General features: G+C 38.2%; 2 protein-coding genes across 5 annotated transcripts in view; one reads left to right on the forward strand and one right to left on the reverse strand.

The window, feature by feature from the left end:
- The window catches only part of noc2l (NOC2-like nucleolar associated transcriptional repressor), a 59,150-nt gene extending 45,994 nt beyond the window's left edge, over positions 1–13,156 (forward strand). Inside the window, exons 17-19 of the mRNA XM_052092037.1 lie at positions 2,575–2,698; positions 11,463–11,552; positions 11,862–13,156. Coding sequence (XP_051947997.1) covers positions 2,575–2,698; positions 11,463–11,552; positions 11,862–11,992 — 345 coding nt within the window. The 3' untranslated portion in view covers positions 11,993–13,156. The remainder of the gene's footprint in view (positions 1–2,574; positions 2,699–11,462; positions 11,553–11,861) is intronic.
- Positions 13,157–16,639: 3,483 nt separating this feature from the next.
- Positions 16,640–22,004, reverse strand: part of samd11 (sterile alpha motif domain containing 11) — a 138,428-nt gene continuing 133,063 nt past the window's right edge. For 3 of the 4 annotated variants that reach the window (XM_052092168.1, XM_052092165.1, XM_052092167.1), the window contains exons 11-13: positions 20,092–20,216; positions 19,558–19,668; positions 16,640–18,276 (exon numbers count right to left, since the gene is read on the reverse strand). In XM_052092168.1, coding sequence (XP_051948128.1) covers positions 18,034–18,276; positions 19,558–19,668; positions 20,092–20,216 — 479 coding nt within the window. In that variant the 3' untranslated portion in view covers positions 16,640–18,033. The remainder of the gene's footprint in view (positions 18,277–19,557; positions 19,669–20,091; positions 20,217–22,004) is intronic. The other variant, XM_052092166.1, reaches the window with a different exon arrangement.

Consider the following 22,004-nt stretch of genomic DNA (forward strand, 5'->3'; position numbering starts at 1 on the left):
GATTTGCTCACCGACTCCCAAATGATTCGTTCAACGACTAATTTTTCCAAACCCCTCCTTTGCGTGACTCTAATCTGCGGTGATTGGTCAGATGACCCAGTCAGTTGTGATTGGTATACTCTGTGCAGAGATTGTCGGAAACGGAACGCCCATCACCGCTTTGTAGTAAAAAAATCAAAATCAGAGAAGGAATTTGAGTTGATTTATGTTATCGATCATAGCCCAAAGTTCGGTGGTAAACACCCAATCAGTTATTGTTTGCGTTAGCCCAACGCATAAACATATTGATAAAGCACTGCATTACTACAAGTTATTGCTCTATTCTTTATGACAACTCCAATAACATCGACAAACATTTCACATATTTCAAAAAAATTGACATTGGAGACCTAGAAGCTGCGCTGAGCGTAACTTACACAACACACACAAATACTTATTAAGCATGCTAAAAAACACATAAAAGCAACAATTATTAATAATACTTACAGGTTGTGATTCGGAGGAGGAAGCTGATCCAAATAAACTTGGTACTGAACCTTCCTTGAGTATCATCCGACTTGCGAATCCACACTTGATAGCATTCATGTTCGTAAAGCAATCATCATTAAAACGACACGAACACAGCACAAGGTTTGGGCTATACTTGTGTGGTATAGTTGTAAATATAAACTCTAGCCACTGATTCTTCACATGCTCGTCCCTGGGCAGTGAAAAAAAGGTCGCTTTTGATATGCACTTCAGAACACAGCGTCTTGTTGTCGACATGATGTTTTAAAGTTTTCCCTGGTGTCTGCGCGCGGCCAATTTGATAACTTTTCGTCTTGACGTCACAACGAAAAGGAAAATGACTTCTTGGAAAAACGATTCATTACATTGACTCAGAGTCGACTCCTACTTTTGAGAGACAATAACTTTTTTTACGGTGAACTTTCATATATAAAACTTTGCAGGATGTTTTTGTTCACTTAAATCTATGTTACACTACATGAAAGGTAATTTTCAAAATTCCATAATAGTTGCCCTTTAAGAAGAAAAAATAATTATTTGTTAAACTATCAAGTCATGGTTTATTTTTCAGTTATTATTATGTTTTTTTATTTACAATTGTATTTACGATCCAATTTATATTGATATTTTTCCACCTGATGTCATAGTGATTTTCATGGCACTGCAAATTTGGGCCAGTGGAAGAAGTTGGAGAGTAAAATGTTTGGATTTAGTATAAATTATTTTTTTTTTTTGAGAAAAAAAAGAGGAGTTTGTTACTGTCATAGAAATATACCTTACTTTCATCAAGGACACAATTAATGCTCAAAAGAACGTAAGTCCACATTTCTATTCTTTAAAATCATTGCATACAGTTCTTTTACACTACCAACTTCTTAAGAATATGCAATATTTGTTTATATCACTGGTGCTTAAGGGAATGTACTATATAATAGGACTCAGACGTTGGAATTACCATCCTTAATCAGCCTTATTACACAGGGCTTCCCTTAGACAGATCAGTCAGCTAGTCGATTTTGAACAATTTTGCTATTTCTTAACTGTTACCCAAATTTCAGCAGTGAGCAAAACATTTTGCCTTTTAGTAAAATGTAGAATGATCTGCATAAAGATTCAGGTTATAATTGTATTCATTCAGCTTGTTTATCTTATTAACGCTGTCTTAAAATCATATCAATGCTATTTTAAAGTCAACCTTTCTTAGTCTTAAATGAAAAACACAGATGTGATCATCTTAGTGAAAATTGTTGTGCTGGATCTGTTAAAGCACCTATTGCGGACGTGCATGTGTGTGGCGTGTGTGCGTGTGATGGAGCTGGAGAGTGTCCGTAGGGAGATAATGGAGATGACACCAGGCGGCGTTTTGGCGTCTAGGAAGCGGCAGATTGGCGGAGGAGGCGGGAGGGCCAGTGCTACAGGAAGAGTATAATAGAGCCCAGGCTTTGATCCACGAGTCCCCAAGCTCAGATCTGATTACCGCTGCCCCTCCCCCACCTTCCTCCTGCCTCTGCATCTTCTTCCTTTAATACACATATATATATATATATATATATATATATATATATATATATATATATATACACACACACACACAAACACTTATTTCATTATCATTGTAGGGGAAAATATATATTTTTTTATAATTTAGAATAATTGTATTACATATTTGTGGTAGTACAAGTATAATTATATATAATTAATTAAGTATAATTTTTGGGTATTCTCTTGTTTATAAAAAAAAAAATGTTAACTTAACAATTGTATTTTGTGGTTTTTGGTTTGAGTCCCAAATATTCAATACATTAAAAAAAAAAAAGATACACCGATTCATTAAAAAACTAATATATATATTTTGTTTTTGGAGTCCATGTTGTTCAGGCTAATTTGAATCATCTGTAGTTGTTGAGCGTGTTCAGCGTTATGATCTCCTTTAATGGCATTTTCTATCTGCAATTATTGTCTCTTGCTAGTTTAATGACAGTGCTTAAATTATGTACTTAACACAGCCTGTTGTCAAGTAATTAAAGACTCTTTACTTGTTTTCTTTTCCATGGCTTTTTAATTTAGATGGAGGACTTGAATCTCCCTGAAATCAAACGTAAGAAGGCTGAAGAGAAGAAAGCTGACAAGGAGTTTAAGGGTCTCTTTGAATCAGATAGTGACCATGATGATGACCTGTTCAAATCCAAAGGTAACAGCTCCATATTTAATATTACACTATATTACCCTGTTTCCACCAAAATTATATTACCAGGTACAGTGCATTTGGAAAGTATTCACAGCGCTTCAATTTTTCCACATTTTGTTATGTTACAGCCATTTTCCAAAATGGATTAAATTCATTATGTTCCTCAAAATTCTTCAAACAATACCCCATAATGACAATCTGAAAGAAGTTTGTTTTAAATATTTGCAAATTTTTGAAAAATACAAAATCACATGTTCATAAGTGTATTAACAGCCTTTGCCATAACACTCAAAATTGAGCTCAGGTGCATTCTATTTCCACTGATCATCCTTGATGTTTCTACAACTTGATTGGAGTCCACCTGTGGTAAATTCAGTTGATTGGACATGATTTGGAAAGGCGCACATCTGTCTATATAAGGTCTCACAGTTAACAGTGCATGTCAGAGCACAAACCAAGCCATGAAGTCCAAGGAATTGTCTGTAGACCTCCGAGACCGGATTGTATCGAGGCACAGATCTGGGGGAAAAAATTTCTGCAGCATTGAAGGTCCCAATGAGCACAGTGGCCTCCATCATCTGTAAATGGAAGAAGTTTGGAACCACCAGGACTCTTCCTAGAGCTGACCACCCGGACAAACTGAGCGATCGGGGGAGAATGGTCTTAGTCAGGGAGGTGACCAAGAACCAGATGGTCACTCTGACAGAGCTCCAGCATTTCTCTGTGGAGAGAGGAGAACCTTCCAGAAGAACAACCATCTCTGCAGCACTCCACCAATCAGGCATGTATGGTAGAATGGCCAGACGGAAGCCACTCTTCAGTAAAAGGCACATGACAGTCTGCCTAGAGTTTGCCAAAAGGCACCTGAAGGACTCTCAGACCGTGAGAAACAAAATTCTCTGGTTTGATGAAACAAATATTGAACTCTTTGGCCTAAATGGTAAGCGTCATGTCTGGAGGAAACCAGGCACCGCTCATCACCTGGCCAATACCATCCCTACAGTGAAGCATGTTGGTGGCAGCAACATGCTGTGGGGATGTTTTTCAACGGCAGGATACTGGGAGACTAGTCAGGATTGAGGGAAAGATGAATGCAGCAATGTTCAGAGACATCCTTGATGAAAACCTGCTTCAGAGCACTCTGGACATCAGACTGGGGCGAAGGTTCATCTTCCAACAGGACAACGACCCTAAGAACACAGCCAAGATAACAAAGGAGTGGCTACGGGACAACTCTGTGAATGTCCTTGAGTGGCCCAGCCAGAGCCCAGACTTGAACCTGATTGAACATCTCTGGAGAGATCTGAAAATGGCTGTGCACAGACGCTCCCCATCCAACCTGATGGAGCTTGAGAGGTCCTGCAAAGAAGAATGGGAGAAACTTCCCAAAAATAGGCCAAGCTTGTAGCATCATACACAAAAAGACTTGAGGCTGTAATTGGTGCCAAAGGTGCTTCAACAATGTATTGAGCAAAGGCTGTGAATACTTGTGTACATGTTTTTTTATATATATATTTTTTTATATATATATAACTTTGCAAAGATTTCAAACAAACTTCTTTCAAGGTGTCATTATGGGGTATTGTTTGCAGAATTTTGAGGAAAATAATGAATTTAATTCATTTTGGAATAAGGCTGTAACATAAAATGTGGAAAGAGTGAAGCGCTATGAATATTTTCCGGATGCACTGTATATGCATTAGAATTTAGAGTCTTTTTACTGGGAAAACTGACCCAAAAAGTTTATAATTCATCTTGCACTACACTGATTTATTTATTTTTGTCAGGTAATATGCTCCCCCAATACCACCTGCTACTAACTAGTGAGTAGCAAATCATGGTTCAGGGCTATGACATAACTAAAGCTTATTAGCTATTTTAAAAAAAGGACGAGCCTTTCAGTTAAGAAAAAAAATCAGCACAGGAAAGAAAACTGGGCTCGTCTTCAAGCGATTTGATGTGGACTTTTTGAAATCCCAAACAACGCTGAGAAGCATTTGTGTTGCCTGTAATGCTTTTCTTTGTCACTGGGAGGCTGTAGTCCGTTAGATTGCGCTGTCTGAAGATATTCTCCTCAGAGATTTCTCAATATTGCTGAAACGCATTTATAAGACTGCATAAACCTTAATCTGTTAAAGTGCAATTCTCTTTTAATATCATTGTTTTGTAAAGTTCAAGTCCATTCAGATGAATTCATTTTTGTTATTTAGAAATGGGGGTTTTATACCAGCATGAAACTCAGACTTAAGATCTGTATTGCACATAAAAAAAAATAATTTCTCACTAGTGTATGTGTATGAGCCCAGTATATCTCCACCTCTCTCTCTTTGTGTTTGTGTGAGTGTGATTGGAGCTCTATGGAGGGCAGGTCAGCTGTCAGACATGCACTTGCCTCTCCTCTTTAACTATATATCTGGAGTTCGGTACTGGGTCATGTGTCGGACACATGCCACACTCTCCCACTCCTGCCGCCCGTGAGGCGACAGCCACAGAAAAAGTCCCAGAGAGGTGGGAGGCGAGAGGAGGGTCTCATTTTTTATTTTTTTTACATCTGGTCCTCATTGTGTGGAGTCCCTACAAATCTCTCACTCTTTCTCCCTCACTCACACACTGTTTGCTCTTACAGGAAGCTTTTTTTTTTTTACATGCTTGGATCCCAGTGGGTGTTTGTAATTCAAAACATTCACTTGGAAAGATGTTAGTGGTCGCTCCTTCACCACACAGCTTAACTGCCCCCATACTCCCTAGCGCTTACATCCGGAGAACACGTCACATGACCTGTAATATATTCATTTGTGGTCTTTGTTGTGTATTGTCAAACAAAAAGCCCTTTTTTGTTGACGTGTTCTGTACATCCCCTTTACCAAACCCAACAAGACATTTGTGTTTTTGACACAAAGTCATTTTCTCTTACTCCATTTCTTCCATGGCTGTAATATGGCAAAGTTTTTACAGAATTTGATAGATGTTTAGGGACTTATCTCTGGCTGATTTAGTGTAAGTGTCTGGAACAACAGTAGAAATACTTTCTGTGTGGTGATAAGAGGGCAGGGAAGGACAAAGTGGAAGGTAGAGATGGTTATTTTAGGTGTGGACACTCATTCATATGAATCCCATAATTTTACATTTCAGTACAGTGGATACAAGTCTCATACCGCTTCTGACAATGAGCGTTGAAGACGTGACTGGCTCTACTGGTGTTTGTTTTGAGAAAGCTTACCTTTTAAGTGGTGATAGTTTTTAAATGGCCGTTGACAGTATGTAGATTGCAGGGTTACCGAAGATATTTAAGCAATATCACAAGAATGGTGCTGTTGCGTATATCAGCACAACTTTGATTCGGCTGTAGGCACGAAGTTGCAGGTATATAGAACAATGGTGTGATTGCAAGTGTGATATAGCTTTTATAGAGAAATTCAACTAACTAAAGGGGCTTTCGCACTAGCACTTTTGGTGCGCACCCCGAACCGTACTCGGGTCCGCTTAAAAAGGTGGTCTGGGGTACGGTTCATGTGAACTCCAGTACGGTTCGCTGCTGATATGAACGCAATCGAACCAAACCGCGGAAGTGAACCGCTATTGATGACGTATAATGTGGTCGTCAGTCTCACACGCGTCACTTTCAAAATGAGCGGAAAGGGTTTACTTTCGTGCGTGCGTGCGTGCGTGCTTGCGTGTGTGTGTGTGTGTATACACTTACCTTGACGAAAAGCGGGATTGCCGCACACGCACTGCAAGCAGAGAGATGATTTCTGCTTGCCTTCGCAAAAATTGTCTTCGGCGGACTGCCCGCTGTCTTTTGAACGATTTCAGTATTTTTGCGGCAGACAGACGCAAGTGTGTTTCTGTATCTTGATGTTGAAAACAAAACCAAAGGTTAAAAAAAGAAGAACAAATGTGAACCGAGCAAGTCTATTCATTGAATTTTTACGCCTTTTCATTTCGCGGTTATCAAGCAACACGATTACGCACCAGCTGCAGCTTGATGACGCAAGCGTACCGCGGTTCGGATACAAATATATAATGTGAACACAGTCCATCGGGGGCAGGGGGGAGGGGGGAGCAATCGAACTCGGGTTCGTAACAGGCAATCGAACCAAGTGTGAAAGCCCCCTATGTAAGGGAAAGTAAATAAGGGATAATGTACAGTCAGCTGGTTGTTATTGCAAAATAAACCCTGAAAGGGTTATAAGAACCCCAACGCAAAGTGGAGCAATCTTGTATCACCCTGAAGGGGTTTACTTTGCGATATCATCCGGATGACTGTACATTATCCTGCTTATTACATGCTACTAAGCAAATAAATGGATGTAAAATATTGGTTTGCGTTGAATTGTTATAATGTGAGTAGAGCACGCTGAATAGCAGATTTGTACCTCCTGTTTGTGTCAGAGTTCTGTTGGTGTTTTTTTGCAACAATGACTGTACGACTGCTCTTTGTCCAGCTTATTACAGGACTGCTTGCCAAAAAATATGTAAATGGTCATACAGCCAAATCCATTTATCTGTATTTACTATTTATAAGTATGTGTTTGAGTGAAATGAACATTTTTGTCTTATTCTATAAAAATTTATCTCAAATGCTTACTGTATCCCTCTTCAAGTAAAGACAGAATTGAACCCTTCTATTCCTCTTTTCAACTCTTTTGGTGTGGTCAGTAGTTATTTTTTTATTCCAATTACTTTTGAGGTACTACTAGCACTGTTTTTGTCATCAAGCTGGTCCTATTGCAAGAGGATAGTGATGAACACAGCAGTGGTTTTTATACTAAATATATAGTTAAATAAGATTTGGTTCAGGTGATCACCTAATCAGTAGCTCATTAAGAATGAAGTGTGCTTGGAATTTAATAGACACTGGAGTGTAATAGCTGCCATACATGTCAAGATGCTGATTTAAGAACAATTTGGAGTGGTCTCTTAATTTTTCCAGAGCTGTAATTATTGATTTGCATTGAAATTTTTATGTGGAAAAAAAAGGAAATTGCGGAACAGCTGATTTGCACCTCCAGTTTGTGTTGGTTCTGTTGGTGTTTATTTTATGAAAATTACTAAATGACTGCTCATTATCCAGCTAATTACAAGAATACTTGCTAAATAAATTAACAAATGGACATGAAACTAGAGGTCGACCGATATATCGGATTTATCAATTAATCGGGCCAACAGTTGAATAGTTATTTATGGTTTTATTTCTGCGTGGGCGGCGCTGGAGGGTTCTACATTCTGTAACTCCTTGGATTAACAATAAAACGCCACCCTTTAGAGGTTAAATAAAAAAATCAGTAACTCCGCTTGAAGTTTGTTTTGCAACGTGACTTGACTATTTATAGAGACGGACACTTCAAAATCGTGTTTGGAACATCGACAGAGAAAAGCCAAGGTATGTATGCAATACACGTTGTTGTTATTGACATGGTATAATAAATCAGTCATTTAAGACAACCGAAGGTGGTTTGATAATTCATTTGTTTGTAACTACTCGCTGCACTGGAGAATTGCATTGCCGACAAGATGCTAACATTAGCTGCTCGAATAGTGAGAACAAAGGAGACCGCTTACCTTTCCTTTTAATAAGATATTTTGAATGAAAAAAGTAATTTATGATTTATTATCAACCATTAATGCCAAGTTGCCAAACTTACATGAATATTCTGCCTGAGTTTTTGCCTTTGCTCGGCCATTCATTTGAACTTCTGTCCAAGATTCCTAATTTTATGACCGTTATGTACAACAACAAACAAACGTATAAGCATGGTAAAATATATATGTTTGAAATATATATTTGATCTTCATGAGAGGGCACATTGTTATATAATACAATGTGTAAATATAATATATACAATGCCATTCTAAAATTATCTTTAAAAATACAAGATTTTAGTTGATTTTACTTCTATCCATTTTTCTCTCTCCCTTTCTTGTACAGTTGAAGTCCAAAGTTTACATACACAATTTTTAACCACTCCACATATTTCATATTAGTAAACTATAATTTTGGCAAGTTGTTTAGCACATCTACTCTGTGCCAAATTCTTATGACACATATGTTTTCCAACAATTGTTTACTGACAGATTTTTTCGCTTTTAATTGACTATCACAATTCCAGTGGGTCAGAAGTTTAAATACAATAAGTTAACTGTGCCTTTAAGTAGCTTGAAAATTCCAGAAAATTATGTGAAGCCTAATCTAGATTCTGATAGGCTAATTGGTGTTAATTGGAGGTCTACCTGTTGTACACTTAGCCATCATACCTCTCAGGAAGGAAAAGCATCCTGTCTCCTAGAGATGAATGTAGCTTGGTGTGAAAAGTGTAAATCAATCCCAGAACAACAGCAAAGAACCTTGTGAAGATGTTGGAGAAAACAGGTAGACGAGTATCTATATCCACAGTAAAACGAGTGCTATATCGACATAATCTTAAAGGCTGCTCAGCAAGAAAGATGTCACTGCTCCAAATCCGGCATAAAAAAGCCAGACTACAGTTTGCAAGTGCACATTCTGACTTTTTGGAGACATGTCCTCTGGTCTGATGAAACAAAAACTGTTTGGTCATAATGACCATCATTATATTTGGAGGGAAAAGGATGAGGCTTGCAAGCCGAAGAACACCATCCCATGTTGTGTGGTTGCTTTGCTGCAGGAGGGACTGGTGCACTTCACAAAATAGATAGCATCATGAGGAAGGAAAATTATGTGGATATATTTAAGCAACATCTCAAGACTTAAGCCAGGAAGTTAAAGCTTGGTCGCAATGGGGTCTTCCAAATGGACAATGACCCCATGCATGCCTTCAAAGTTGTGGCAAAATGGCTTAAGGACAACAATGGCAAGTTATTGGAGTGGCCATCACAAAGCCCTGACCTCAATCTGATACAACATTTGTGGGCAAACCTGACCAGTTCTGTCTGGAGGAATTGGCCAAAATTCCAGCAGCTTATTGTGAGAAGCTTGTGGAAGGCTACCCAAATTAAACAATTTAAAGGCAATGCTATCAAATACTAACAATGTAAACTTATGACCCTCTGGGAATGTGATGAAAGAAATAAAAGCTGAAATAAATCATTCTCTCTATTCTGACATTTCACATTCTTAACATAAAGTAGTGATCCTTACTGCCCTAATTTCTTAGGATAAATTATAAGAAGTTCGTAAGAATTTTCCTAAGTGCAATTCTTAAAGTACTAAAATATTTTCTTTAAAACATCTTAATATTTGTATTAATGCTTTGACATTGTCTGATGAGCCTGCTAATGGAGTTGCCTTGTCTAATAGCCTACAAAAATACTTCAATACTTCACTGGAAAATTGTAATGATAAATATATCTTATCCTTTTTTTTTTTTTTTTTTTAATTATCAAGCACCTCACGATAATTATTTCATGAGATGTTAGTTTAACGACATTAAACATCAAAGGAGAATTTACGTGCTGCTAACCATTTGATAACTTTTAATTTGACTTGGAGAAAAAGAAAATAAACAAAAACTTAGACAAGATCTGAATGTTCTTGTTGAGGAAATTACTGCAAGAAAAAGTTCTCATTGGGAAGCTTGATAATAATATCACATAGGAAAGTATGAGGCATGTAAATGGGAAAAGGTGGCGGAGGCTGTCTCTGCTTTGCCCAACTCCTATAGGGATGTGGATGGGGGATGAAAAGAAAGTAGCAGCTTTCTAATGTTATAATTATTATGTTTCTATTAACTCGAAAGAGCGCTATATGCAGCGCATCTGTTTGAATTGGCATGATTGGTCACCACATTAAGCTTCAAAACAACATTTATTGTTTGAATTTGGTGATAACATTTACATAGTTTACAAGCTGAAAATAAAAATATAAACACAAGTGTCAAAAAAGTTTCAGTCTAAAATAAAATTTCTACGTAAACAGCCCACCCAATGACAAGTCAATTCATTAAACATCTTTTACAATTTAAGATGTTATTTATGATGATATTTAAGAAGAAAAAAAATCAAGAATTTGAAACCGTCGATTAACGAACATTTAAGAAAAAAGAAGTTTATTTGGGAATACAAAATATTTGTAACTTTTTTCTTAAGTTACCAATTAAAAAGAAAATGTGTTTTCCTTTTACAATTTTACCTTCTTGATCACCCCGCAGGGAGTCATTAGAGTCTTCTCCTTGTGCTCATGGTAGACTTTTGTACCTTTTGAACCCATGAGCTCTATGGTCAGCCTTTCTCTGGATATATGAAGATGCATAAGACTGCTGTTGGCAGCAAGGTGTGCACATGGTGTCGGGTGGTGGGTGCCTGGCTGGGGAGGTGTCTTTGCTGCCATTCACCTCCCAGGCAGCATCTAATCAAATCCCACTTCAAAGCTCAGGGATTTCAACCCATCCTCTTCAGAGAGCACAAGACACTCCCACACACATGCACCTCTTAAAACATCATTTTTAACATGTCATTTTAAACAGAAAATTTAAATGCGTAGCAACACTTATGTGAGCAGCATAGGTAGGTCAGTTGTGGTATATTTTAGTTTCTACAAGAACGGTTTATGGGCATTGGCATATTTTTTTATGTTGTTATTTTAGTACTTCAATAATTCTTTGAAGCTTCTTACAAAGGTTGTACAGGTGGTAATGCCAATGCCTTAAAGGGATAGTTCACCCAAAAATGAAAACTCTTATTTTGGGGATAACTGTCCCTTTGAAATTTAGTTCATACTGGTTCACCCTTTTCTTTGTCCTCATTTCCTCAAGATGATTGTTCAAAAGACATTTACTTCATCTCTTTACAGAGGAACAGGGCGACTCTGATGGTGAAGATCTTGAGGACCTCTCAGACCTGAGTGCTGATGAGGATGTGGACACCTCAGAGGATGATTCAGGTTAATATATCTGGTTTTATTTTATTTGATCTTCCCTGTTAACAATTCTCTAACTGTATAAATAAATATATTAAGTATCTTGAGATGTACAGTACTGTGCAAAATTTTAGACACTAGTGAAAAATGGTGCATAGTGAGGATGTCTTCTAAAATAATGCTGTAAATGGATTTCATTTATATATGTACATACATACACACACACACACACACACACACACATATATATATATATATATGTATATATATGTGTGTTTGACACTTATTTTCCAAATTGTTTCTCTTTCCAATTTCTTTCATTATCCTTCTCAGATGGTGACCAAAACAAGCCCTCGACTTCTGAAGTTAAATCACAGCGGAAGATGTTGAGCACAGAGCTGAAGATGGTGGCACAGGGAGATGATGATATGGTCGAGGACCTGGAGCTGTCTGATCAGGACTAAAGTTACAGTGTTGTTTCAGACTGACATTTCTATTTCACATACAGGCATAACTTGCACCATTATTAAGAGCTATGTACAGCCCCTCTTGTAGTGATGTTTGCTTTTGCACCACTGTATTTTTAAATGTGTGAATCTAAACAAAAAGACTTCTAAATTCATCTTCTAACAATTCATATTCTATCAAATTAAAGATCATTCTTTAAAAAAAAAGTTTTCAAACTATTATTTACAGTTCAAGTCAATTTTCACTTGCACAGTGTGATGATCAATAATTACTCCTTTAAGGTGAAGTGTGTAATTTCTGTGCTACCAGTGGCCTAAAACGGAATTGCATTCTGTTTGTTTGAGCAGCCTGTTTGGGCCACAACTAATGGCGTTTGTTCAAAACCACTCTAAAATTATATTTCATTATTCAATTACTGTTCAATTCTATTTGGTGCTAAAGTTACACTCTTCATCTACAATAATAAAACAAAAATCAAGAATTTTATAGAACGATTATAGTATTTAGGGGTGGGGTAAAAAGTTGTTTTCACCTCAGGGTTTTGAAATAAGGCACTGCTTGCTTTTAAATGCATTGAATGGGCAGCGCAGAGGAGGGAGGTGTAGGCAGAGGGTTTGGCCCGGAACACCAGGCTGCCAAACTCGTATCATCCACTGCCATGCTATGCTGCACAGGTGGGAAAAGAGAAGAAGAAACAGAGGGCAGCCTGTTCTCTCGCCAAAACGTCTCCTTCAGTACTTTCACAAAACTTTCTGCAGGCTTGGCTCTTTTGAAAAGTTTTTAAGCTGCCAGGACTTCACACAGCTCAGGTTATGGTGCAGGAAATTAAATGGATTTAAACCAGGCTGAATGTGTTAAAATGAGCTGAGCATACTCCACTCATTGATAGGGCTGGGTATTGATATAGATTTCCTGATTTGATTCCGATTCAAAAGCTCTTGATTCTGATTCATATGGGTATATTTCAGTTAAAATGTTTCTTTGTTTTTGGTTACATATGAAAGAAATTCTCTCCCAGCTAATGCTGTCAATTATACAGGGGACCTGTATTATACTAGGTACATTACAAAATGATTAATTTTACTAACTACTATGTATTAGTTTTTCATCAGTTTGGTCACATTTTTCAAATCCAATAGTCAATAAATATAACATTGAATATATCATTTTTTGTTACATATTTCTTTATGTAATTTGTAGTATTTACATTCATTTGTTGAACAAGTACTAAAAAGAACGGTACTTTCTCTAAGAAAGCAAGCATTTCTGTAAAGAGCGTCTGTAAATGAGCAAATGCTGATGAGAGAGACTCGAATGGCTTTATCTCATGTGTCGTATGGGTGAATAGAATTAAATGATTTTGTTGTTGTTTTTGATCAGCAACTGACTGAAAGAACAGAAAGGGTATTAAAAGAGACACGATTCAATGACAAATAGTTCATGTGGATCTCATCTTTGGACACACATTATGCGGAACAACTTTTAATCTCAACACAGTGAAAGGTCTCTGCTGAATACTCCACAATTACTGGAGAGTAAAATCTATACATTTACCAGCCAGTTGCCATATATATATATTTTAGTAACATAGAACCAAATTTGGATTCAAATGCACGTGATTTCATCTCATTGTAGTAGATTTGGGATTTAAGAATCGAAACCGATTCGATGCATCGTAAAATCTAGATTTTTATCTCATTGAGTGTTTACATGCACACCAATATGTTGATAACTACCAAAAATCAGCTTTAAAAAAAAAAAAAATCAAGTGTGTTTGCACAACTTTTGAAATTATCGGTTTATTATCTGTTTTTGTCAACTCAAACAGTTATTGGATTAGCTGGTAAGAATGGCAGTAAAGGTGTTTAGATGCAATGCTAAAGATGGATAATTATGGGTGAAAATAGGCTGCCTTTCCACCCCTAAGAATTATTTGCCTCTCAATCGTCACACTGGACAGAACCAACTTTTTTATGTATATTTGCAGCATTGGGGAGTAACAGAATACGTATGTAAAATACAAAATATAAGTAACTGTATTCCACTACAGTTACAATTTAAACTGCATAAGATATTTGGGTTTTTCAGAGAATGTATTTTTAACGTGTGTATTTTGTCTTACTGTTCTGGCAGAGTTTTTTATAGTCAAAACAAGTGAAATCTACCAGTGTTGAAGAAGTAATCCAAAATATTTAGAATAAGTTACTGACCTTGAGTAATCTAATGGAATACATTACAAATGGCATTTTACAGCATGTAATCTGTAGTGGAATACATTTCAAAAGTAACCCTTCCAACCCTGCATATTTGTAATTTATATCAATGACTGTCCCATCCCCGAAAATACACAGTCTACGGCAGAGAATATCATCAGTGTTCAAGGCCTCACTGATGAAGTTCTGGACTTCCACCAGAACTCCTGAATCTTCGCACAGAACCAAAAGCCATGGGCTATGCCCCGATCTTCTGACTGGCATCTCCAACAGGTAGGTGTATCTTTTAAACCAAGTCTACACAACCTAGAGGGGGGGTCCAATAGAAATTATGTATAATGTATAATATTATCAAAAGATCTCAATACTTCTTTTGTACTTGTCTCCAAGCATAGCAACACCCCTCAATCCACTCCGACCAGCAAAAGAGGGACTTATAAATGCATAATTTAGGGTTCAACCATATGCTTGAGGCAATATTCAGATAAATATCAGAATTGAACATGCAGGAAACCTATGACCACGTTGATTACAAGTGCGAAATTATGGGATGAGACTTCACCTTTCTGGGAAATTTTGTAGAAAGACTTTGTAATGGTGAAATAGGGGTAAGGCCCTCTTGTTCAATGCAAAACCAGGGAGGGGCCCTGAAAAGCATAATAGTAAACTAAAATCTTGTGGAGACTTGCCCTCCACAAGACCTCCTGCCACAACCCTGGAAAATCTATCCTCATGTCTTATCACGGCTGCTAATGGTTACAGGGCAAGACAAAACAATAATGGGAAAAGAGGGCAACCCTGCCGGGTGTCCATATCCAGAGCAAAATAATCTGAAATTAATCAATTTGTTTGTACCTCCACTACCTGGTGTCTATAAAGTAACTTAATCCATCCAATAAAATTATTCCCCAAACCCATCCAACTCCAAAATCTTAAAACGATAAACCCTGATCTATATGTATAAGAGATGTTGTAACTTTAAAATATTGTCCAAATTTTTTTAGCGATTAAGTAATGTCTAGCTGTATCAGGGAAATTGGACTGTAACTCTTACACTCGCTTGGATCTTTGGCCTTCTTAAGAATAAGACTGATCTGGGCTTGGGTCATGGTTGGTGGAAGCTTCCCATTTTTTTTTCTCCCCAATTTGGAATGCCAAATTCCCAATGCGCTCTAAGTCCTCTTGGTGGAGTAGTGACTCGCCTCAATCCGGGTGGCGGAGGACGAATCTCAGTCTCATGTGCAGATTGAGACCATCAATCCACACATCTTATCACATGGCTTGTTGAGCACGTTACCACAGAGACATAGCGCTTGCGGAGGCTTCATGCTATTCTCCACGGCATCCACGCACATCTCATCACATACCCCACTCAGAGCGATAACCACATTATGGCAACCACGATGTGGTTACCCCATGTGACTCTACCCTCCCTAGCAACCCGGCCAATTTGGGTGACACCTGGCTGGAGTCACTCCGCACACCCTGGATTCCAACTCATGACTCCAGGGGTGGTAGTCAGCATCTTTACTAGCTGAGCTTACCATTCTTTAATGATTCTGTATAATTCTAGCAAAATTGGAGCCAGTTCTGTATCATATGATCAAAAAATCATCAGTCAGTTTAGGAAGTTCTAATGGTTCCACAAAGTTTCTATATCCTCAGCAGTAGACGAAGACGTGGAACTGTAATGATCAAGATAGAATTCTTTAAAGGCATTATTAATATCAGTGGCCGAGGTAAATAATCCACCACCAGCAGATTTCACTGAGGGAATAGTAAAAAAATAATCTCTTTGTTATTTCTAACTTTTAAAAATCCTGTGTTGGGCTCACAACTGGTTCTTCATGCCTAGTGCAACAGATGTTGTTTATTGCTTTAGCATCATCTCTGTTGCATAATGGCAGTGTGAGTGCACTCATATTTTGACATGTATTCTGTTCGTTCTTTCCAAACTAGCTTCCAGCGTTAGGAGGTTTACAGAACTCCAGGCGAAGTTAAATTCAGGCCACCATGAGTGAACGTCTGCTGGGCTGCATTAGAAGAAACTCTGTTTCCACTAGAGCAGCTGCATGCATCATGCCAGAGTCTGTGACTGGGTAAAAGGTTTACTCGTCTATCACCCTGTGCACAGTCTATCACACAGCACCTGGTGCTGGCAGTCACAGGGTGCAGTAAAATAGTTTTTTTTTTAAAGGGCGGATGGTCCTTGAGAGTCAGTTGTTTTTTTGGGTTAGGCGAGAGAGAGGGGCCACAGGGGCCCTGGCCTGTGACTGAACCTGACGCTCTGACAGCTGTTGTTGACCTGAACCCTGCCTTTCCCGTCCACTGGGGCCACCACTCCCTGCCCTATTGTGGAGGAGTTTGGAAATAAACATAAACCAAATAAAAACAAGAGGAAAGCATCTGAAAGTTTTCAATAGGATTTATTTCGCCCCGTGGAGAATAGAAAAATAGGATGAAGACAAAACATTGATGGGAAATCTAGAGACAATTTTAATTGATTGCTTACATATTTAAAAACAAACAATTTCAAAGATTTGCATAAAGAGCTTTGTGCCTTCAATTTCCCTGCAACAAAGAGAAAAGTATTGTTCTTTGGGTTCAATTTAAGGGCAATTTACTTACATTTTGTTGCTCGAACAGAAATTCCTATAAATATTACTTTTTTCCTTATTTATATGCTGAAGTGACATTTAAGAATGAGGCTCATGATTATTACAAATGGAGTACACAGCAAACAGAAAAAAGTTGAACAAAAAGTGCCACCAAGTCAGCCAGTCACATTTTGTTCAGTAATAAAGATTTAAACTCGTGCAACTACATTTAACGAAACGTACCACTAATTTCAACTTCAGTATATTCTCATCTTGAGCAAGTTTCTGTACAATTCAGGATAACAATTCCCACAGCAGTAATTGTGACCTCCATCTATGAACTGGCATTGGGATGGGCATACCTGTACATCCATCCTCAATTCTTCTTTTTCGCAGTAGTGAAAGTAAAATGGGGCCCAGACATTCGTCAGGTGAGTGGTCGGGCCATGGCTTTTGGTCACATGAAGTTTAAGTGCTTTCCACATCTCTTGAGGTCATTTCCGAAACCCAACTCCCTGTATCGGTGTACCTTTTTTGTCACTGCTAAATCAAAGCTTGATCTCCATTAAAAATTCCACATCCATCCAATCTTTGGTTTTGGAATGTGGAATGCATAGTTGCACTGGTTAAAACTGCAAATGAGTTCCATCCTGTTCGTATTGACTCCTCTTTTGATGGTTTAGTCTCTCAAAGCTAAACCAACTCCAGAGAATTTGAAATGTTAGAATTTGGTGGAGGTGGAGAGAAAGCAGTAAAAGAAAATGTCTGTTTCCAAGTCCTGTTGGGTACCACAAGAGCTCACCTCAGCTAAGGATGCTTTCCAACAGTGTCCATTTTGACCTTGCGCACTAGCTGAATTCTGGCACGCCGTTTATCAGCAGCTGTCTACTCGCATTTTCCTCTCGCACACTCTTAACCCTTCCTTTGTTGTCCCTATTTGCACATCTTTGGATTATTTTAGCTTCCTCCAACCACTGCGAAGGGTGGAGCTATTTCAGCCACACTTTCCCTAAAACGATTAAGTTCCTCTGCGTAAAGGTCCTTAAGTTTACTTTTTATATTTGGAGGTGTATATAGTGGGGTGGCGGGCAGGGGGTGGGTGGGGGGAGAGGAAGGAAAGAATAGTTCAGAGAGGGCCCCCTTCATGCCCTCTCTCTGTCTTTACTTCCTCCTTGGAGCACTGCCTCTACTATATGGAGAAGCAGTCAAGAGTTTTAATGGCCAACTCTACGAGGGAGGTTTAGTGGAGTCGTAGGCTCCCGCTGCAGAGGGGTTTCCGTTCTCCTGCTTGGGGGAGGCGCGGCATGAGGGAGGGGGCACACTGAATGGCAAGGAAGTGCTGCCGGTGGAAGGAGGGTGGGTCTCGGCTGGTAGGGGGTCTCTGTCTGTGGGGCGCAGAGCAGATGGCGGCAGCGGGAGGGCCAGCGGGAAGCTGGTCATGTAGAATATTCTGCCAATACGTCGCGCCACCTGAGGAAAGCAGCCACATGCCAACGTTATTTCTCAACATACATTAAACAGGAAGTGCACAAGGATGTATAGTACTAATGATACAACAAGAATGTTTTCAGATTGCTTCCAAATCTGCTCAGATAAGAGAATAACAAAAATTTATTACACAACTAAGGCAATACTAAAGTATACAGTTACTGTGAGAACTGTATTTGGAAACTCTAGGCTGTGCTTGCCTCTACCGAAAATTTTGACCAGTTTACACCTGGTATTAAGATCTCCAATCACAGTCAGCTGATAGGCCTTGTAGTAATATATGTCTCCTGTGACCACTTGTGATCAAATGTCAATGGGAAGGTCACTACATTAGTGTGTGTTAACATGTGTTCGTGACAAAGCACAATAAATTATGCACAAAAAAATTGTTGCACCATTTCTCCCAATCATACTAGAATTTAAATCCCAGTTATACTAGAATTTTAATCTCAATTATACTAGAATGCTTCAGGCAGAATTCTTTATATTTGTTTGCTTCACATGATCTGTGCCACTGCATATGTGAGTGTTTCTTCAACTTTTTCAATTTTTATGTTCCAGAGATTCATTATTATTAAAAATATCAGATATTTATTATAACTAACTTTCTTGTTGTTTTTAAATTAAGGTAATTTTAGTTTAAACTCTGTACTTGTTTACCTAAGTTTAAAATAAAAAAATTGAAAATATTATTTAATTTTGTGTATGTAGGACATATAAAATATGAACTGTTAAATTAATCTTATCAAGACAAAGGAGTCCGCCATTTTATTTAAAAAACTTTAAAAATGTAATTTCCACCACAGAATTCTATTAAACACAAAACAAATATACTGCGATATACTGGAAATGACACTGTGAGTATTTTCATGACTTTCAGAAGAAAAAAAAGACTGTATGTACTATATCCAGCACACTGTTAGACATTGTAAATAAAAAAATAAATAAACTAGCAAGAGTGTTAAAATGAAATTCACAAGACTTTTATTTTTTCCAGATCGGTCAGGTATTCTCGTTAAGCCTGAACAAAATTACAACCCTTGTTTTAGAGGAGTGGTTGATTGACAGGTGTCTGGACATGACCATTTATACTACATGCTGTGTAATATTGCATGTGGTTTGAATGATTGGATAACAAAATATTTTGGACTCCATTTACACCTGTATTTAGCGCTGTCCACTTGTGATCGGATAAACCGAAACAGATCTTAATACCAGGTGTAAACTGGGTCATGTTTTTTGTGTAACAGGTCATTTATTTACCTGAGAACGGATCTTGAGTGCGGGCCCCAGTTTCAAACCCATGTTGTTGAGTAGATGGTCTTCTGTCAGCAATGGAAGAGTCTCGCCGTCAATGGCCTGCTCTCTGAACACCTGGAAGAGACAATCTGACCTCAGCTGACATTTATGAACCAATTCACTCTATGTTAACACAATTCACACAACTCTCAATCCATGGGGAGGCTCATGCACACACAGCATTGAAATGTGGTGTGCTGCGGTCGACGGTGGGGTTTAGGTGATGCATTGAACATGCGACAGACTCTCATCCAGTGTGGTGAAATGTGAGAGACGACAGAGCTGTGAGTGAGAAAGATAAGAGCAGCGCAGAGCGGCCTTCTAACTTTTTAAAGAACACTATAAAAAAACTAAAGCAAGCTAATTCGGTCAAATGTCGTCTACAAATTTGCAGCACTTGTGATCTTTGTTCTGTGCTGTAAATCTCCAATATCCCCTGTTGAAGGCAGGGGAGAGGAGGGGAGGTGTCCAACGCTCTGCTCCTGCTCTTGTCCTCACCTGTGTGTACTCCCCACAGCCTGCTAGGCTGCTGATGAAGCTGCACACCTCCTCCACACTCCACTTGCTGATGTCCTCTGCTGCCCCTGCCTCTTCTCCATCCATGAAAAGACCTCCCATGGCGCCTGTGGGCCCGGCGGGCCGAGAGGAAACAGAAATCATTAGAGACAGAAAGCCCCCTATCCCTGCTTGTGCCTACACAGCGCTCTGTTTTTAACCCTGCCAATTACAGAGTTTGGTAAAGGTCAGCGGCAGGGCTCTTTCCTGGGGGAGGTCTCTCAGCTGGATAGAAACACTGCAGGTAATGAGTTTCAAATGGCTGAGGTTGCTCAAACTCATCTGAGATGGGTGGGGACAAAAACACAAGTTACTTGCCTAATATAACTAGATATTAATTAAGTGTTAAACCTTATGTGCTTCTCTGATATGTTGATATATATTGTATTTTTTTAAGTGATAAGTCTTAAAAAAAAGGGATAGTTCACCCAAAAATGTACATTTTGTCATCATTTACTCACTCTCATGTTGTTCACATTGCAAGTTGTTTCTGTGCAACACTATATATATATATATATATATATATATATATATATATATATATATATATAAGTTATTTAGTGAAAATATTCAGGTTGCTCTTTTTCCATTTGACGAAAGTTTGACTACTTTATTCACAGAAAATCTTCTCAAATATCCTTCATGTTTCCGCACTTCAAACATGGAGTGTTCACAACATCATCTTCTCCTGCTTCATCTACCCCTACTGTAGCACTGCAGTTGCTGTGCTTGTGTTGTATGGTTGTATGCAAAGAAGGAAGTGATTGTGTGTATCATGAACATACCAGATTTAAAAATGCAGAAGGCAAGATTTTCAGTGAACAATAATGTTCATCACATAATAATTTTCTGTAAAGCTGCTTTGAAACAGTACGTGTTGTGAAAAGTGCTATACAAATAAAAATGACAGCATAAACCATATGGCTTCAGAAGACTTGGAATATAACACTTGAGTCGTTTGGAAAACTTCTATGGTGTTTTATGGTACTTTCTTTTATCTTGACAGCTGGTATCGCCATAGACTTACATTTATATAAAAAAGAGAAGCCTGGCCATTCTGGTAAAAACCTTTTTTTATGTTCAACACATGAGGGTCTAGAACATCTGGTATATTGGTCCATTTGCATGTGAACGCCAACATGTTTTTGTATGTGGTGTGTATGTTCAGGTTTAACAAAAATGCCTGTGGAGGGTTTGTCCAGCCTCTCTATGAGTTGGTCACTTCCTCATTAGTAGGCTCATTTCCCATTAAAACGTGCACTGGGCTTGCTTTTTTTGGGCTGTTTTTGTCAGACACACACACACACACACACACACACACACACACACACACACACACACACACACACACACACACACACTCTCTCTCACACTCACTCTCTCTCTCTCTCTGTATCTCTAAGGACAATTAATACTATTTAAGCTCCAGATACCTTGATACAAGTTGAAGAACAGGCACTGGTTGCACTGAGTGTAAGTGTATGTGTTTTTTAAAGGAAAGTTGCAGAGCTGGAATTGGAGGAAAGAAACATGGAAATGAATGCCTTTAAAATAAAGTTTGAGACAGTGGCTGTGTCTAAAAGCAGAAATGTTGCCTTAACAGGCAGTATCCAAAGGTTGGAAGTAAACAAGGTTATTTGCATAACATCCTGTCTATTAAGATGCCTACATCTGGCTGTTTTTAAGGCACCATATGTGCCTATAATATATGCATATATATATATATATATATATATATATATATATATATATATATATATATATAATATATGCATATATGCATATATGCCATAAATCTCACAATAATTTATGTGTGGTTCAGCATTTGGTTGAAAGAATAAAAATGGCCCATTCTT

The sequence above is a fragment of the Xyrauchen texanus genome, chromosome 25 (genome assembly GCF_025860055.1).
Source record: "Xyrauchen texanus isolate HMW12.3.18 chromosome 25, RBS_HiC_50CHRs, whole genome shotgun sequence".
In the NCBI taxonomy this organism is placed as follows: domain Eukaryota; kingdom Metazoa; phylum Chordata; class Actinopteri; order Cypriniformes; family Catostomidae; genus Xyrauchen; species Xyrauchen texanus.